Here is a 15,502-nt window from a genome sequence, read left to right as displayed (position 1 = left end):
AGGACATAAGACAGTATGATAATTTTGATTGGTGCCGCCTTGGGCAAGTAGCTTAATTTCCTTGGGCTTCAGTTTCCTCATCTGTAAAAAAAACAAAACAAAACAAAACATGAAGCCCCTGCCTTCAAGGAACTTACAAACTGGCTGATTTCTTCTAGTTCCATCTGAATAAGAGACAGTTTATATCAAGTGTCTAAGAGAGTGATAGGGATCCCACACATTTTAGGAGCTCTGCACATTGGGAAGGGTTGCTAGATTTGGAGTAATGGGGTTTGGAAGTGAATCCAAACTCAGACGCTGATTCTCCCTGGACCTTCCTTTCTCTGCTGGCAAATGAGGGAGTCTCTCTAGAAAACCTAGAAGAAAATTCTTTCCACATCTCCCTTTGTGACTAGTTTCCTTCAAGTACAGCTCACATGACCCCTCTTAGTCAAGGCCATCATTCAGGGAGGCTAGTTTTCTCAGTCTCTGGAAATGACTTTGCATCTATGGACCTAAGTATAGGAAATATTGAGTATATAGGTAGGTCTTCTCTTGGGGGTAGAATGAAAAGCATAATGCCCTTCTACAGACATCTATCTCATCCAGCTTTCCCTTCTCATTTCCTTCTTCTCAACAAGGCCCTCCCCTTGAACAGCTGCCAGGTTAGTTTTTTATCAGTCTCTATTCCCCAAAAAATCCTCCCCTTTCCAAGTTTTTGGTTTAATAAAGCAACTGCAACAGCAGCAAGTATAGGAGCAGCAGCAGCAGCAGCATGTCTTTAACCCAGCCCCCCTACCAGAATCCGGTGAGTCTGCTTGTGGTGGGCTCCATGTAGAGGAAGTGGACTGTGACAGAGTGACATGGACTACTTCCATGCAGCTATAAGGAGCCTAATCTGAGGACATGCATCTGGGTGACTGGAGGAAACAGGGGAGAATGATTTACTTTAGGGAGAACAGAGGGGGTGAAGGGGAGCAGGCACCCTGCTCCACAGAGAATGTAAAAAAGTTTGAAGCTTCAAATGATCCAATCCCATGGCCCGTTCGGCCCAGAGATCTTTTCTTAAGAGTGACCATACTGTGGTAAGGATATTAAGTTCTTCAAGATGAAAAATCCTGGGGCAGTAGTGGAGTGTGTGTGAAGGAGGTAGCTATCTATTTCTAACCCAGAATTGTCTTTGAGTCCCTTTCCTTCCACCTTCTCAGCCCCTGGTCTCCAATGTGGATGACTCCATCTTCCCATGAAATATCCCCAAATCCTAGAAGAATCATAAACCAGGCCTGATAATTTAGAACCCTAAGATACCTTAGTGGTCATTTATATTGTAATGGGGTTGGAATAAACCAGTGGTTTGCTAACTCTTTGCTCTCAGTACTCCTTTAGGCTCTTAAAAATGATTGAACATCCCAAAGAGCTTCTGTTTATGTAGGTTATAGATCTTGATATTTGCCTTATTAGAAATTAAAATGGATCAAATTAAAAATTTTGTTAATTCACTAATTACTTAATTTTAAAAGGGAATAAAAATCTACTACCTGTTTTATAGTATCTTTAAAAATGAAAATAATTATATTTTCCAAAACAAAAAACATGAGCTGTAAAACTGTTTTTGCATATTTTTGTAAATTCTTTTAATGTCTACTTTAATAGAAGACAGTTGTTTGTTATGATACATTATTTTGGCTGAACTACATGAAGAAAATTCAGCTTCATGCAGGTAAGTATTTAGAAAAGGGTGGAGCATTTTAAGAGAGTGATAACATTAATATTGTTATAAAACCAATTTTGATCTCAAAATCTTCTTCCCTCTACCAACGGACTCAGGGAGTCTTTCCCCCACCCAAGGGCACTTTTAAGAACTATTGACTAGTTAAATTCCTAGCTCTACATCTAGAATCTTTTAAAGTAAGGTTTTAAAAAATAAATTTATAATATATGTGTGTGTGTGTGTGTGTGTGTGTGTGTAAATATAATTTATAAATGAGGAAACCAAGGTCCAGGGAGCAAACTGAAGGTCCCAAGGCCCCATCCAAATTCAGTTGAGTATATGGAGAAGAGAGGGGAGAAAAGGCATTAGATAGCAGATTTAATCGGATCCTTGGAGACCACTTAATTTGTGAAAAATCAGTTAGATAGGAAACTTGGGGAACCAGGAAGATCTGAGTTCAAATTCTGCCTCAGATACTTACAAGCTGTGTGATCTTGGGCCAGTCACTTGACCTCTTTTGAGTCTCAATTTCCTTAGCAATAAAATGGGGGTGATAATAGCACCTACCTCCCAGGATTGCTGTGAGAATAGATTGAGAGAATATTTGTAAAATTCCTCATGTTTAATAAATCTACATGTCTTTTCATGCCCTTCCCTTACTTCTACAGGTTTTGAGTTATTAACTCTTTCTCGTCCTCAGTTTCCTCATCTGTACAGATTAAACTAGATGCTAAATTAAGGCACTTTCAACTCCAAAAACTGTGCTCCTCAGCTCCTCCCACAGTGTGGAGTAGGTCAGTCTCATGCCTGTTTTGCTCTGTTTCAGCCTTGCTTTGTACTGGACTTGTTCTCAGTTCAAGAAATTATCTTCAATCCAGGAAATGCTAGCTCAAGTTCATGCTGGGGAATCTGTTCCTATAGGGCTGGACTTGCCACCTAGATGCCACCCCAGCTCTGTAGGTTAAACACACATTGCTTCTCTGCCGCTGGCCTGCTACAGCTGGGGGACCAGCAGGCCATTTGGTGAGTGGCTCTCACATTTAGGGGAGCCCAGGGTGCTGACTGTGGAAGGAAATGTCGCTTTTAATGAGACCAAGGAAAGCATAAAAAGGCTCCTTGTTCTGATGTGCCATTATCCAACATTGGTACAGAATTCTGCCTCAGTTGTCCATGTACCAGAGAGGAGCATCTCCTGAGGCAGGTGTGTACTGGGTATTAGCTATGAGTTGTTGTTCACTTATTTCAGTCGTGACCCCACTTGGGGTTTTCTTGGCAAAGATACTGAAGTATTTCACCACTTCATTTGACAGATCAGGAAACTGAGGCAAATAGGGTTTACATTACTTGTCAGGGTCACACAGCTAATAAGTATTTGAACTCAGGAAATGGAATATTCCTGATTCCAAGTCTATCACTCTTTCCACTCGGGCATCTACCTGTCCCATTTTATAGGTGAGAAAATAGAGATTCTGAGAGGTAGTGACTTATCTCAGGTCACACAGTGAGTAAATATCAGGCAAGATCTCCACTGCACTATACTTTATTTTAATTTTTTCCTACCACTTAAAAATGTTAACTAACCATTTTCTGTCCCCAAGGCTGAACTTTAGTTTTATTAATTCTTGTTGGCAGATTAAACTCTTTTTTAAAAAAAGTTTAAATCCAATCATTTGGAAGTCAAGGCCAACTTAATATAACACTTCTTTCTGAGAATCTTGTCTGGGTTTTGTGATGCAGCTGGCAAGTCAACAAAACACTGTGTGGAGAGAAGCTGCTGGCAGGATTCCTGTATACTTACAGTCTCTACTACCTGAGAGCTGACCATCATTCCCTCCAAGGCACAGGCTGCTAGGGGCAGGGCAGTTGGGCCCATGGAAAAGGGAGGCAGAGATGGGAAGGAAACAGGACCTTCAACCCCAAATCACCACTCAGCCTGGTATCCCATCATTCCATCCCATTTCCTTACCTCCCACTTAAAAGTCCTCCAGGGATGCCTGCCAGAGTCCTGCATTTGTATGAGACAACATAGCCAGCTGTCCCTTCTGGCCATGACGTAAAAGTTACAGTTAGAAAGCTTCAGATACAAATAATCAAGTCCACAAAGCCTTTCTTCTGGAGCAGATGGAATAACCACATTTGGGAAGATTCAGCCTCAGCCCCTCATAGATAGGGCCCATGGGGTATTACAAAACCCAAAGCTTTAGGGCAGATTGCAGATGTGAGGATCAAAACACAGTTCTGAAGTGGACTCAGGGATGCTCAGGACATGACTGCTAAGTGTCTGTGGCTGGATTTGAACTCAAGAAGATGAAACTTCCTGACTCGAGGTCCAGCTCTCCAAAGCTCTATTTAGTACCACCAAGAGCCTGTGTATGGATATGTCAGTGAAAAAATATGCTAGATCATCTCTGAATTGCCTTCCAGTCCAAGAGCATCCAAGAGCTGGAGGCATAAGGAGGAATCCTAGAATCTCCTCGCCTGCCCTTTGGGGCTCTCTGTGGGCAGAAGGCAACAAAACGAAGCTTAGGAGATACAAACAAGATTATTTTGTTACTACTATGTTACCCTCACCCAGGAAATAAACTGATGTGTCTTCGAGTTAAACTGTAATGTTTCTTAAGAGTATTTGTAGTTAAGACTTGGTCTCCAGCAGCTGAATGAAAGGCTTTCCTGCTATCAGTGCAACTTCAGGCTTCAGAAAAGAGGCGCAGGAAATAGTTTCCAGAGCCCCTGATATCACCCCATAAGTGGCGAGCTCAATTTAACTGAGGCTGCATCTGCTCACAGTCCTGGGGAGGCAGATGAGATGAATTTATCATGTTTTTAAGTGAGGAAACTGAGGCCCCAAGGAGTGAGAATTTGCCAGAAGTCACCCAAATAGTAAGTGATCGAATTAGGACTAAGTAGAATAAGGTGTGGCAAACACCTATGGATTTGAGACTAATCTTCTTGGGCAGCTAAATGGTGCCATGAATAGAAGGCGCATCCTGAGTCAGGAGGACCTGAATTCAAATGGAGGGAGAGAGACAGAGAGACACAAAGACAGAAAAACAGAGACAAAGAGAGATATATAGAGAGACAAAGAGACACAAAGACAGAAAGACAGAGACAAAGAGAGATATATAGAGAGACAGAGAGACACAAAGACAGAAAGACAGAGACAGAGAGATAAAGAGACAGAGATAGAGAGGAGAGACACAAAGACAGAAAGACAGAGAGAGAGTCTGAGAGAGAATAATCTCAAGATGAGAAAGGAGTGACAAACTTGGAGCCAGGACTCAAATCCAACCTCTGACACTAGCTGTGTGACCCTAGCAAGTCACTTAACCTTGTTTGCCTCAGTTTCCTCATTTATAAAATAAGCTAGAGAAGAAAATGGCAAACCACTCCAGGATGTTTGCCAAGAAAATCCCAAATGGGGTCATCAAGTACCACTGAAAAATGACTTTTCTTACTCTTTTCTGACTCTAGTAAATTTTTGATTTAAAACCAAAACAAATTGCAACTGTATACACACAAACATGCAGTGGAAAATATTCTGAGAATTTTATAAGTTCTCTTGTTGAGAAATGGAAATTAATTTTTAAATATTTAGTCACCTATTGGAAAATAATAGCTTACTATGATATTAAATATTTACCTTTGTACTAGCTAGTGACAGTATGGAATGATAAAAAATACTTGAAGTTCAGTTGGATATAAGACTTCATCTGAAACAAATTACATTTGTTTATGTAATACGTGCATATTATATATGCAATATAATATATACAGTTGTATATATTATATATACAATATAATATATACAGTTGTATATATTATATAAGCTAATCTTCGTAAGGAGAGAATCCTTTTAGATGTCACTTCTCTCTCACAGAGCGACTCTCACAGAAATTCTACTGAAGGACTGTTACTAACTGGCTTATTTGAAAATCTACCAAGTAGAAGAATTGTTATTTGCACAAAGGATAAGCTTAAATTGGAAAATAACTTTAATATTGCAATGAGAGGCAATATATTTGTTTCTGCAGAATGCTTAAGGTTAAGGTTTAAGATAGTTAGAAAAATGCATCCTGTTTTTCACAGTCTGTCATCTGTGTTGTAAGAATGAAGAAGTTAGGAACACTTTGATCACAGGATTACATGGCTGATGAGGTACAATTGGAGGTAACAAGGAGAAAGGGGAACTATTAGAGCATGTGCATGGGTCTGATGTTATTATATTAGTAAGACTCTTTTGTTTTGGTTTTTTAATAACTTTTTATTGACAGAACCCATGCCAGGGTAATTTTTTACAACATTATCCCTTGCACTCACTTCTGTTCCAATTTTTCCCCTCCTTTCCTCCACCCCCATCCCCAGATGGCAAGCAGTCTTATATATGTTAAATATGTTGCAGTATATCCTAGATACAATATATGTGTGCAGAACCAAACAGTTCTCTTGTTGCACAGGGAGAATTGGATTCAGAAGGTAAAAATAACCCAGGAAGAAAAACACAAATGCAAGCAGTTTACATTCATTTCCCAGTGTTCTTTCTTTGGGTGTAGCTGCTTCTGTCCATCTTTGATCAATTGAAACTGAGTTAGCTCTCTTTATCGAAGAGATCCACTTCCATCAGAATACAACCTCCTACAGTATCGTTGTTGAGGTATATAATGATCTCCTGGTTCTGCTCATTTCACTTAGCATCAGTTCATGTAAGTCTCACCAGTCCTCTCTGTCTTCATCCTGCTGGTCATTCATTACAGAACAATAATATTCCATAACATTCATATACCACAATTTACCCAGCCATTCTCCAATTGATGGGCATCCATTCATTTTCCAGCTTCTAGCCACTACAAACAGGGCCGCCACAAACATTTTGGCACATACAGGTCCCTTTCCTTTCTTTAGTATCGGGGTATAAGCCCAGTAGAAACACTGCTGGATCAAAGGGTATACACAATTTGATAACTTTTTGAGCATAGTTCCAAATTGCTCTCCAGAATGGCTGGATGTGTTCACAATTCCACCAACAATGTATCAGTGTCCCTGTTTTCCCACATCCCCTTCAACATTCCGCATTATCTTTCCCTGTCATTTTAGCCAATCTGACAGGTGTGTAGTGGTATCTCAGAGTTGTCTTAATTTGCATTTCTCTGATTAATAATGATTTGGAGCATATTTTCCTATGGCTAGAAATAGTTTCAGTTTCTTCATCTGAGAATTGTCTGTTCATATCCTTTGAAGTAAGACTCTTAAGGAGAGGTCCACGACTCTAGTAAATTTCTTATCACTCTAGCAAAGCAATTCTTGAATAGTGGTTCTCAAATTTTTTTGGTCTTAGGATCTCTCTACATTCTTAAAAATTACTGAGGACCCCCTAAAGAGTTTTTATCATGTGGATTATACTATTGATATTTATTATATTAGAAATTTGAGTGTTTTTTGTACTTTTGTGAAAATAATTTTGGCCTCATGTACTTACTGAAAGGAACCAGATTCCTGAACCACATTTTCAGAATGCTGGTCTGGAAACAGTTGTAAATATTTGTTCATTGAAGATATAATGGAAAAGGAGATTGGACAGGGGTGGGATTGCCAATTAAAAGGGACAACCACTGAGGACTTTGGGGGAAAGGAATCGCTGGAGGATATAGTAATAATATTGCAAAAATTTTTTTACAGTAATAGAATAAATATTTAAAGCATGTAAATATTTAAAAATGCATAGAAAGAAGCAGAAGTAAGTTCAAAAGGGGAAACAGAACCAGGACTATATGTTGGAACTGTCATGGGAAATTTAATACTTTTTAAGAAACAAAGTTCTTATAATATTAGTTCATAGTTTGCTGGGCATCTAATGCATGTGTAAACCCCATCAATTTTCCAAGATGGTCCTGGCAAGATATTAGAAGATACCCTAGACCTAAGGGCCAACAAGCAGCCTGTGTCCTGAACTTGGAAAAGCAACAATCCTTTGTATTCTCCCTCTGGATGATCTAAGCCACAGCCAAATCCAAGAATTGTTTCCCAAAGGCATCAGGTGGTCTCTGAGCTAAGACAAGCACTTCTAGTACCCATGAAGCTCTGCTAAGCATCAAACTTGTCACATTGTTATTGTTACCCCTCATTGTCAGGCCTACAGCTCACTTTGCAGTCATTGGTATCAATATTGAGATCTCCCCACAGCTGGGGTAGGCCTTGGGCACATGTGGCTTTGCTTGCAAGTTGTTGCCCTCCCTTTGAAATTAAAGTTCTGTTTGATTCCTGACTCTTCTGCCTCTAGCTAGCTTTGTTTGGCTCTGGCCACTCACATGTTAGGGATCATTCTGGTCTGGTTGACAGTCCATATGAGCCTGATTCCCATTACAACAGTTTCTTATATAATACTACCTTTTCTGTTCTTGCTTACTGAAATATTATTGATGTTTATTAAGGTCATAAAAACAATAAAATGGGAAAAACAAAAAATAAATTTGATAAGACAGCAAGAAGTTCTGAAAGGGACATAAATAGGACAATTTTGTTACTATAAAGTTACATTTTACACAGATTTTCTGAAAAACAAATTGCATGCAGGAAAAACCCATGGTTTCATATTGAATTTTCTTTTTTGTTCTACATTGAAATTCATATATTTGCTAATGATTGCTAAGTTCATAATACAAAAAAAAAACAAATTTTAAATGACTATAGAAAAAGATTCAGAGGAGAAAACCATGGTCTCAAGGATAGGAGGGAGAAAGACCTCCTCCCTTCCATACTATAGAGTGATGGCAGATAGTATTAAAATCCTAGGGAGCCATCTCATCAGGGCTTGAAGGCCTTTGTCTGCCTTAGCTTTGACTCCAAATCCAGACCCTGGAGGATAGAAGCTTCCTGGATTTTTTTTTGTTTGTTTGCTTAGAGACCTAGAACTGACAACTATGTCCTTCATTCTTTTTGCAGCCCATTCCATTTTCTGGACCTATCCAGGGTGGACTTAAGGATGGACATGAGATCACTGTCAATGGATCCATCTGTAACAATGGGGATAGGTATTTATTTCTTCTGTTTTAATCCTACATGTGAACCAGGTACCCATCAGCAGGTGGAGGCACAAGTAACCATTCCAGAATTGTCCCTGGAAATTGCTTTGACCTCTCAAGTTGTTCCACCAGACTTCAGAAGCTGACCAAGCTCATGGGTCAGAAAACCGTATGGAGATAAAAATCATATGGCAGTGATCCCCTGACTGGCCCCTCACAAGACTTGAGTTTATAGCTCAGATCTAAATGGGGAACCACAACAGTTACATTGGATCAATCTCTGGATCTGACTTTATATGAGAGGTAACTGGTCAGCATTAAGGGGATGGTCGCTAACTTGGGAATAGTTGTTCAATTCAATTTAGCCACCTTGTCTGAAGTGCCTGCTACATATAAGAACCAGGAATAGCAACTTTTTTTTTTCTGTAATGAGTGTCTCCCCTCAGGGAACCTATATTATAATGTGAGAGGAGGGCAGGAACTACTTGCACCCAGAGCTGAATAAATACCACATAGGTTGTAATGAAAGCAGAGGAGAATTTTAGGGAAAAAAAAAAGATAGTGCTGGAAGAGGGGGTATGGAGGAGAGGGTCATGAACTGAGGGAAGAAATCCCTCTACTGGGCCTTATTAATATTTTTCCGAGGTAATTGGCATTAAGTGACTTGCTCAGGATCATACAGTCAGGAAGTGTTAAGTGTCTAAGACCAGATTTGAACTCAGGTCTTCCTGACTTCAGGACTGGTGCTCTTCCCACTGTGCCACCTAGCTGCCCCTCTACTGAACCTTAGATAAAAAGATGAGAAATCTGAAAAGCAGAGCTGAAGCAGCAAGCACTCATTCTAGGCAGAAAGTCTAACCTTCAAGTAAATATCCAGAAATGGGAAATAACATTTTAGTTTTATCAAACTCCGACCTTTGACCATGTAGGAATGGAAACTTGTACATTAACAGTCATTTTTTTCTGTCATATTTGACCCTCTGTGACCCATTTGGGGCTTTCTTGAGAAAGATACCACAAAGATTTGCCATTTCCTTCTGCAATTCATTTGAAAGATGAAGAAACAGAAACAAACAGCATTAAATCTTGCCAGGGTCACACAACTAGGAAATGTCTGAGCCAGATTTAAACCCACAAAAGGCCCACCATTACAGCCACTGCTAACCCCTTAGCCTCACTACCTGTCTACTAGTCTGTAAAAATCAAGGCAGACAGATCTTATGTGATCTAAATTTTGTAGCTTCCCCAGAATCTAGCTTAACCAATATTAATGAATTGAATTGGTGTGTCACCCTAACATACTCGGCTAAACTAGAAATATGAATCCAGAACACTGCCAGGAAAATAAAGAGTGTCATTAAATCAAAGACTATTTCTTGAATCTGACAAAGTGCTCATGTGAAAATTAGAGCGACTGAGGGCAAGATTGTGGGTATAAAGTAAAAAATGTCTGATTGGGAATCAGACCCCAAGAAAGTCATTTCTATTCACTGGCCTTCACTTTTCTCTTTGGGAAAATGAGGGTATTGGACAAGATCAGAACTTCTCTTTTTTGAGCATCTTTCCTTTTTAAATTAAAACTTTTTATTTTCAAAACATATGCATGGATAATTTTTCAACATTGACTCTTGCAGTCTTGTGTTCCAATTTTCCCCTCCTCCTACCCACTTCTCCCCTAAGTAATCCAATACATGTTACACATATCTGTGAAGTCCAATATATGCATACATATTTATACAATTATCTTGCTGCACAAGAAAAATCAAATCAAAAAGGAAAAATAAGAAAGAAAACAAAATGCAAACAACAACAAAAAGAGTGAAAATGCTATGTGATCCCCACTCAGTTCCTACAGTCCTCTCTCTGGGTGTAAATGGCTCTCTTCATCACAAGATCATTGGAACTGGCCTGAATTGTTTCATTGTTGAAAAGAGCCATGTCCATTAGATTTGAAAATCAGGGCTTCTTAATCTAGATTCAAGAAGTCTGTGAAACTAGATGGCAAGAAAAACTCTTTGTTTCATTGTAGTGTGTTTAAAAACATGGTTCTGAGGAGATCCAGAAACTTTACTAGATTGCCAGAGGAACCAGGATACTTAAAAGATTAAGAACTCTAGTACCAGGGAATGTCTAAGGAGAGCACTGCACCTAGATAGGAGACCTGGCTTCCAATCTCAGGTCTGCTACTTCCCTCCTGCTACTGGAGGAGATGCTCCATGAGGACAGGGACTTTATGTTGTCTAAACAGTAGCAGAGGGGAAGTAGCCTATGTTTTGAAAATAAAAAGCTTTAATTTTAAAAAGGAAAGATGCTCAAAAAAAGAAGAAGCCCTGATATTGTCCAACACCCTTAAGGAATCATAGAGAAAGGAAAGAGTTAAGACTAAAGAGTAGTGTAAGTCTAAGGGGTAATCTCTGGACCTGGTGTCTGGGAACCAGCCATCACCAGAACACAGCATCCACTAACTGCTCTTATTTTTTTGGCACCTGAACTAGATTTGCTGTGAATTTTCAATGTGGATCCACTGGAGATAACATCGCCTTTCATTTCAACCCTCGGTTTGAAGATAGTGGCTACGTGGTGTGCAATACAATGAAGTTTGGTTCCTGGGGGCCTGAAGAGAAGATGATGAAGATGCCTTTTCATAAGGGAAACCTTTTGAAATTCGTTTTCAGATCCGCAAGGAGGGCTTCAATGTAAGTACAGCATCATTCCTCCTAAGTCACCTTTCTTTGAGAGAGTACAGGAATTACAAGTCGGAGGGCTGGGTTCAAAAAGTCAGCTTCAGGAGTACAATATAGAAAATGCATGATTTGGTGAAAGCAGTTTGTTTGAAAAAGATCAGTGACTTTAGTGACTCATACTAAATGTGAATCACTGGTGTAACAGTCACAAGAACAGTTAAATCTAACCTGGTCCTGTTTTGTTCTGCCTTGTTCCGACTGGCACCAGAGTACTGTGTTTGGTCTCGGGCATCATAGATCAGAAAGGGCCCTGCTAACCTGGAATGTGTCCATAGGAGGCCAACCAGAATGGTGAAGCAGCTTGGGTCTGTGCCAGGAGATGAAGCAACTGGGAATGGAATGTTTAACCTCAGAAGGGAACACTCAGGAGAGATAGGACTGATGCCTTCAAATAACTAAAGAACCATCATGCTCAGGAGAGATTTGATTTGTTTTATTTGGTGTCAGAGTGTAGAACCAGCAACACTGGGTGGGAGCTTGATGTTAACTATGATCATTAATTCTCTTCCATCAGAAGATTCCTTCTCAAAGACTCATGTTTATGACTCCCAAGGTCCCACTGGCTTTCCTGCTCATACAGCTTCCTCTTGTTGACAGGTGTGGGTGAATGGGATTCATTTTATTCAGTACCCGCACCGGATCCCTTTCTATCAAGTGGACTACATCTCGATCTGGGGCATAGTGCAGGTGTCCTCCATCAACTTCCAGGTCAGAATGGATGGCACAGATCTCCTCCACTTCCCATCCCAAAGGAAGGGCAGAAATCCCACTGAATGGCAGATGCCACAGGCCAGGAGAAAGCTCTTTGCTCACTTTATCCATCCTCCAACCCTCACTGCTCCCTCTCCTGAATTAGAAAGGGAAAAGTTCCATTATCCTCCCGCAGCGATGTGTCTCCTTTACTTCCCTTGGATTGGGCTGTTTCCTTCTTCCATTTTTGGCACAATGGCTGGCTCCTAGGAGACATTTAATCAATATTGATTGAATTGAATTGGATTGAACTAGACTGAAGTGGACTGTATTCCTGCAGGGCACTATCCTCCACACTCTGACCCTCCCCACCATGTCCCTGTCCCTCTATAACCATGTTGTTATTTCTGTTCCTCCTTTGATAGATATGATAGAATGAAAGAACCCAAGTTGCTTGCATGAGATGAGATGACTTTTAAGGTAACTCCAACTCTAAATGCTGTGAACTTGTTTTGTTCCCCCCCTCCCAGTTTCTTTCCTTTCCCTTAATGCTCCTGGTTGGCATTTACCTGACTCTGTCTCCCTGTCTTTACCTCTCCTCCTTTATGTCCATGTTTTATCCTGTTCTCCTGCCTCTTCTCCCTACACCTGCCCTTTTCTTTGTCTTTCATAAACATCTCCTACCCAAACACAGAAAATCAATAACATATGCGGAGTTTGTGACTGTGGGCTATGCTTTCCAACCCTTCAGATAAGTCATCACCTAATCTATTTTATTCGTGATTCAATTCATTCATCAAGCATTTATTAAGTACTCCCTAAGTGTAAGGCCCTGGGCACACAAAACCAAATGGCAGAATAACGACTGACCTCCCGAAACTTACATTCTATTGGAAGATAAAAAAAAATAATAAAGACAATATGATGAAAGAAGCTACAGATTCTAAGAGGGAAAGGTGAGGAGGGAGGCAAAAGCCTGGAGATGGGAAATTTGCTGTTAAGTTTGGAAAATAGCAAGTAGGCCAGTTTGGAAGGAAAGTGATACGAAATAAGATTGGAAGGCTGGGGAGAGCTTTTAATGACAGGCTGAAGAATGTGTGTCTTACTCTAGTGGCGATAGGAGGTCCTTGAGGCTGCAATATATAATCAAAAGAATGCTGATCTTGTAGCACTGTCCTTAGAGTTCAATTTGACCCGAGTTCAAATCCTACATTTGTCATTTATCATTTGTGTGACTTTGGGTCACTTAACCTGAATGAATCTGCGTTTCTTTAGCTATAAAATGAGGCAGTTGGAGTAGTTGACCTCTGAGGACTATTTGACCTCTGGAGGTCCCTTTCAACTGTAGTAGTTGAAATTACTCTATACACTTTGAACTGTAGAGTTCAAATTACTCTATACACTTTCACAATAGTCAAGAATTTTAAATGAAATTTTGCTATTATTTATTATTATTATCTGCTTTATAACAAAATATACCTCATTAAATATTTAACAGTTTTCAAAGATCTTTTTTTAAATCACATCCTTTTAAAAACCCAATTCATGTGTAATAGCATCCAGATTAAAAAGTCATTTTGTCCAATAGCATTTCTGTTATGATGGTGTCTCAAATTTCACAATATAAGAGAATTTAGAAATACAACAATAACACAAATATCACATATTTAAAATATAAAACAAAACTTCAGATGGCATTAATTGCATTACTAAATGATCACATATTAAAAACCATTGATATTATTACCTTTGTCATTTTAAAAATATTTTATAGAGTTATAAGGCAAAAAATGGAGTGCTTAACATATATATCTGCCACCAGTTAAGTATTTTACAACTATTATTTTAATCCTTATATCACTGGAAGGTGGATGCCGTTATTATTTTTTGTTTTACAAATCAAGAAACTGGGGCAAAGATAATGTAGCTTGTTAAAGATTACACAGTATAAGATATATAATCCCACTTCTGACACTAATTAATGTCAACTGGAGTGAACCTCTATATGGTCAGAGCCAAACAGAACAGGCTAGATACGGGAGAGTCAAGAATCAAAAAGAAGTTTCATTTCAGAGTGAGGAAAATCTTGCCAGCTAGAAGGGCAGTCGGACATTGTGCTGGGGCCCATCCCTAGGGGGAAGACAAGAGGCAGTATAGAGAGATCTCAATACTTATACAATGGCTATACAGTGAGCCGTAGCTCTGAAAACGAAGGGTAACAGCTACAATGAAACACATTTGATTCATAGAAGGGCTTTCTGATCGAACTTGGATACAAGTCCAAGATTGTACAGTACTTGTACAAGCTTAGGGAGCACGTTGTGTTGGTCAATGCAATTAAATGATTATGTGACTTTTGGCAGATGGTGAGATCACCCAGAGGGTGAGCCCAAAGGATTGTTGTTGGGCTAACTCAGCACAACCTGCTTGCTGGTTTTTAGCTTGAGAAAACAGGGTGTCTCCTAATAGTTGACATCCTCAAATAGGGAGATTCCCCTACTCTCCTTCACCTATTCCAGGTTCTGAACAGTGGAGATCAGAAAGTACATCATGTTTCTTTCAATCTTTCGCATCACAAGCATCAGGAAAACATTCTCAGCAATAACCAAGGGGCCCAGGAAGACATCCTCTTTGTCATCATCAGACAGGATGGGGACTGAATGGATTTTTTAAAAAAATGGACTAGAAAGATGGGTTTAGGTCCATGGGTCATTAGCTGCGTCGTGGGCTTGGGCAATGGGGGAGCAGGAATTTTCAGGTGCCATTCCAAGAGCTTTGTGAGGCAGCTCACAGGCCAGGCTTGGCATTCCAGCCACAGAGAAGCCCCCATTCAAGAAAGAGAAGCTCTGCTAGAACTAACCTGCCTGCTTGCCTCTCTGTCTGCTTCCTCTTGGAGCTTGTACAAGCTTCATTTTCCCGGGGAGATCCCTCCTGTCTGAGCTTCCCTTAGCTCCCTGCCCCACATCCAGCTTTCTCCCTGCTTTCCTTTTCTCCTGTTCTCCTCCTTGCCTTCCCAAACCTGGTAATCCAAATTCCACTCTCTCTCTCTCTCTTTTTAAACAGATGAAATCACTTTGAGTGACGTGCAGCACAACATTCCCGTAAGCCCAAAGGGGTAAAACCAAAGTGAGTGAATGAGTGAATGTGAAGTGCCCGGGGAGAGAAAAACAGAGCAGCCAAAACAATGAAGTTTAAGAGCATTTATTCCTGGCCAAGACTGATTCCCAACACCAAGGCTGGAGGGGTCAGTAATGAGTGGTCTCAGGGCCACATGTTTATAGAAAGAAGAGAGAGACATCAAAATGTTTCTTGATACATTTGTCATAATAAAGGAATTTCTATTGTAAACAGGAGGCAAAAAG

The 15,502-nt window shown here is 40.0% G+C and overlaps 1 protein-coding gene and 1 long non-coding RNA gene across 2 annotated transcripts in view; one reads left to right on the top strand and one right to left on the bottom strand.

The window, feature by feature from the left end:
* Positions 1-447: 447 nt before the first annotated feature.
* On the top strand, positions 448-15,488 carry LOC127558948 (galectin-9-like). Its single transcript, XM_051992359.1, is given in 7 exon segments — positions 448-787; positions 8,627-8,715; positions 11,202-11,356; positions 11,359-11,402; positions 12,048-12,158; positions 12,566-12,620; positions 15,204-15,488. Coding segments are annotated over 6 exon segments (438 nt in total). The 5' UTR covers positions 448-754; the 3' UTR covers positions 12,572-12,620; positions 15,204-15,488.
* LOC127558949 (uncharacterized) overlaps positions 13,004-15,502 on the bottom strand; it is a 136,041-nt gene continuing 133,542 nt past the window's right edge. The window contains exon 3 of the long non-coding RNA XR_007953040.1: positions 13,004-13,375. This is a non-coding gene — a long non-coding RNA (uncharacterized LOC127558949). The remainder of the gene's footprint in view (positions 13,376-15,502) is intronic.

The sequence above is a fragment of the Antechinus flavipes genome, chromosome 4 (genome assembly GCF_016432865.1).
Source record: "Antechinus flavipes isolate AdamAnt ecotype Samford, QLD, Australia chromosome 4, AdamAnt_v2, whole genome shotgun sequence".
Lineage (NCBI taxonomy): Eukaryota > Metazoa > Chordata > Mammalia > Dasyuromorphia > Dasyuridae > Antechinus > Antechinus flavipes.
Note: the sequence above shows the minus strand (reverse complement) of the source record. Positions and strands in the feature narration are given on the sequence as shown.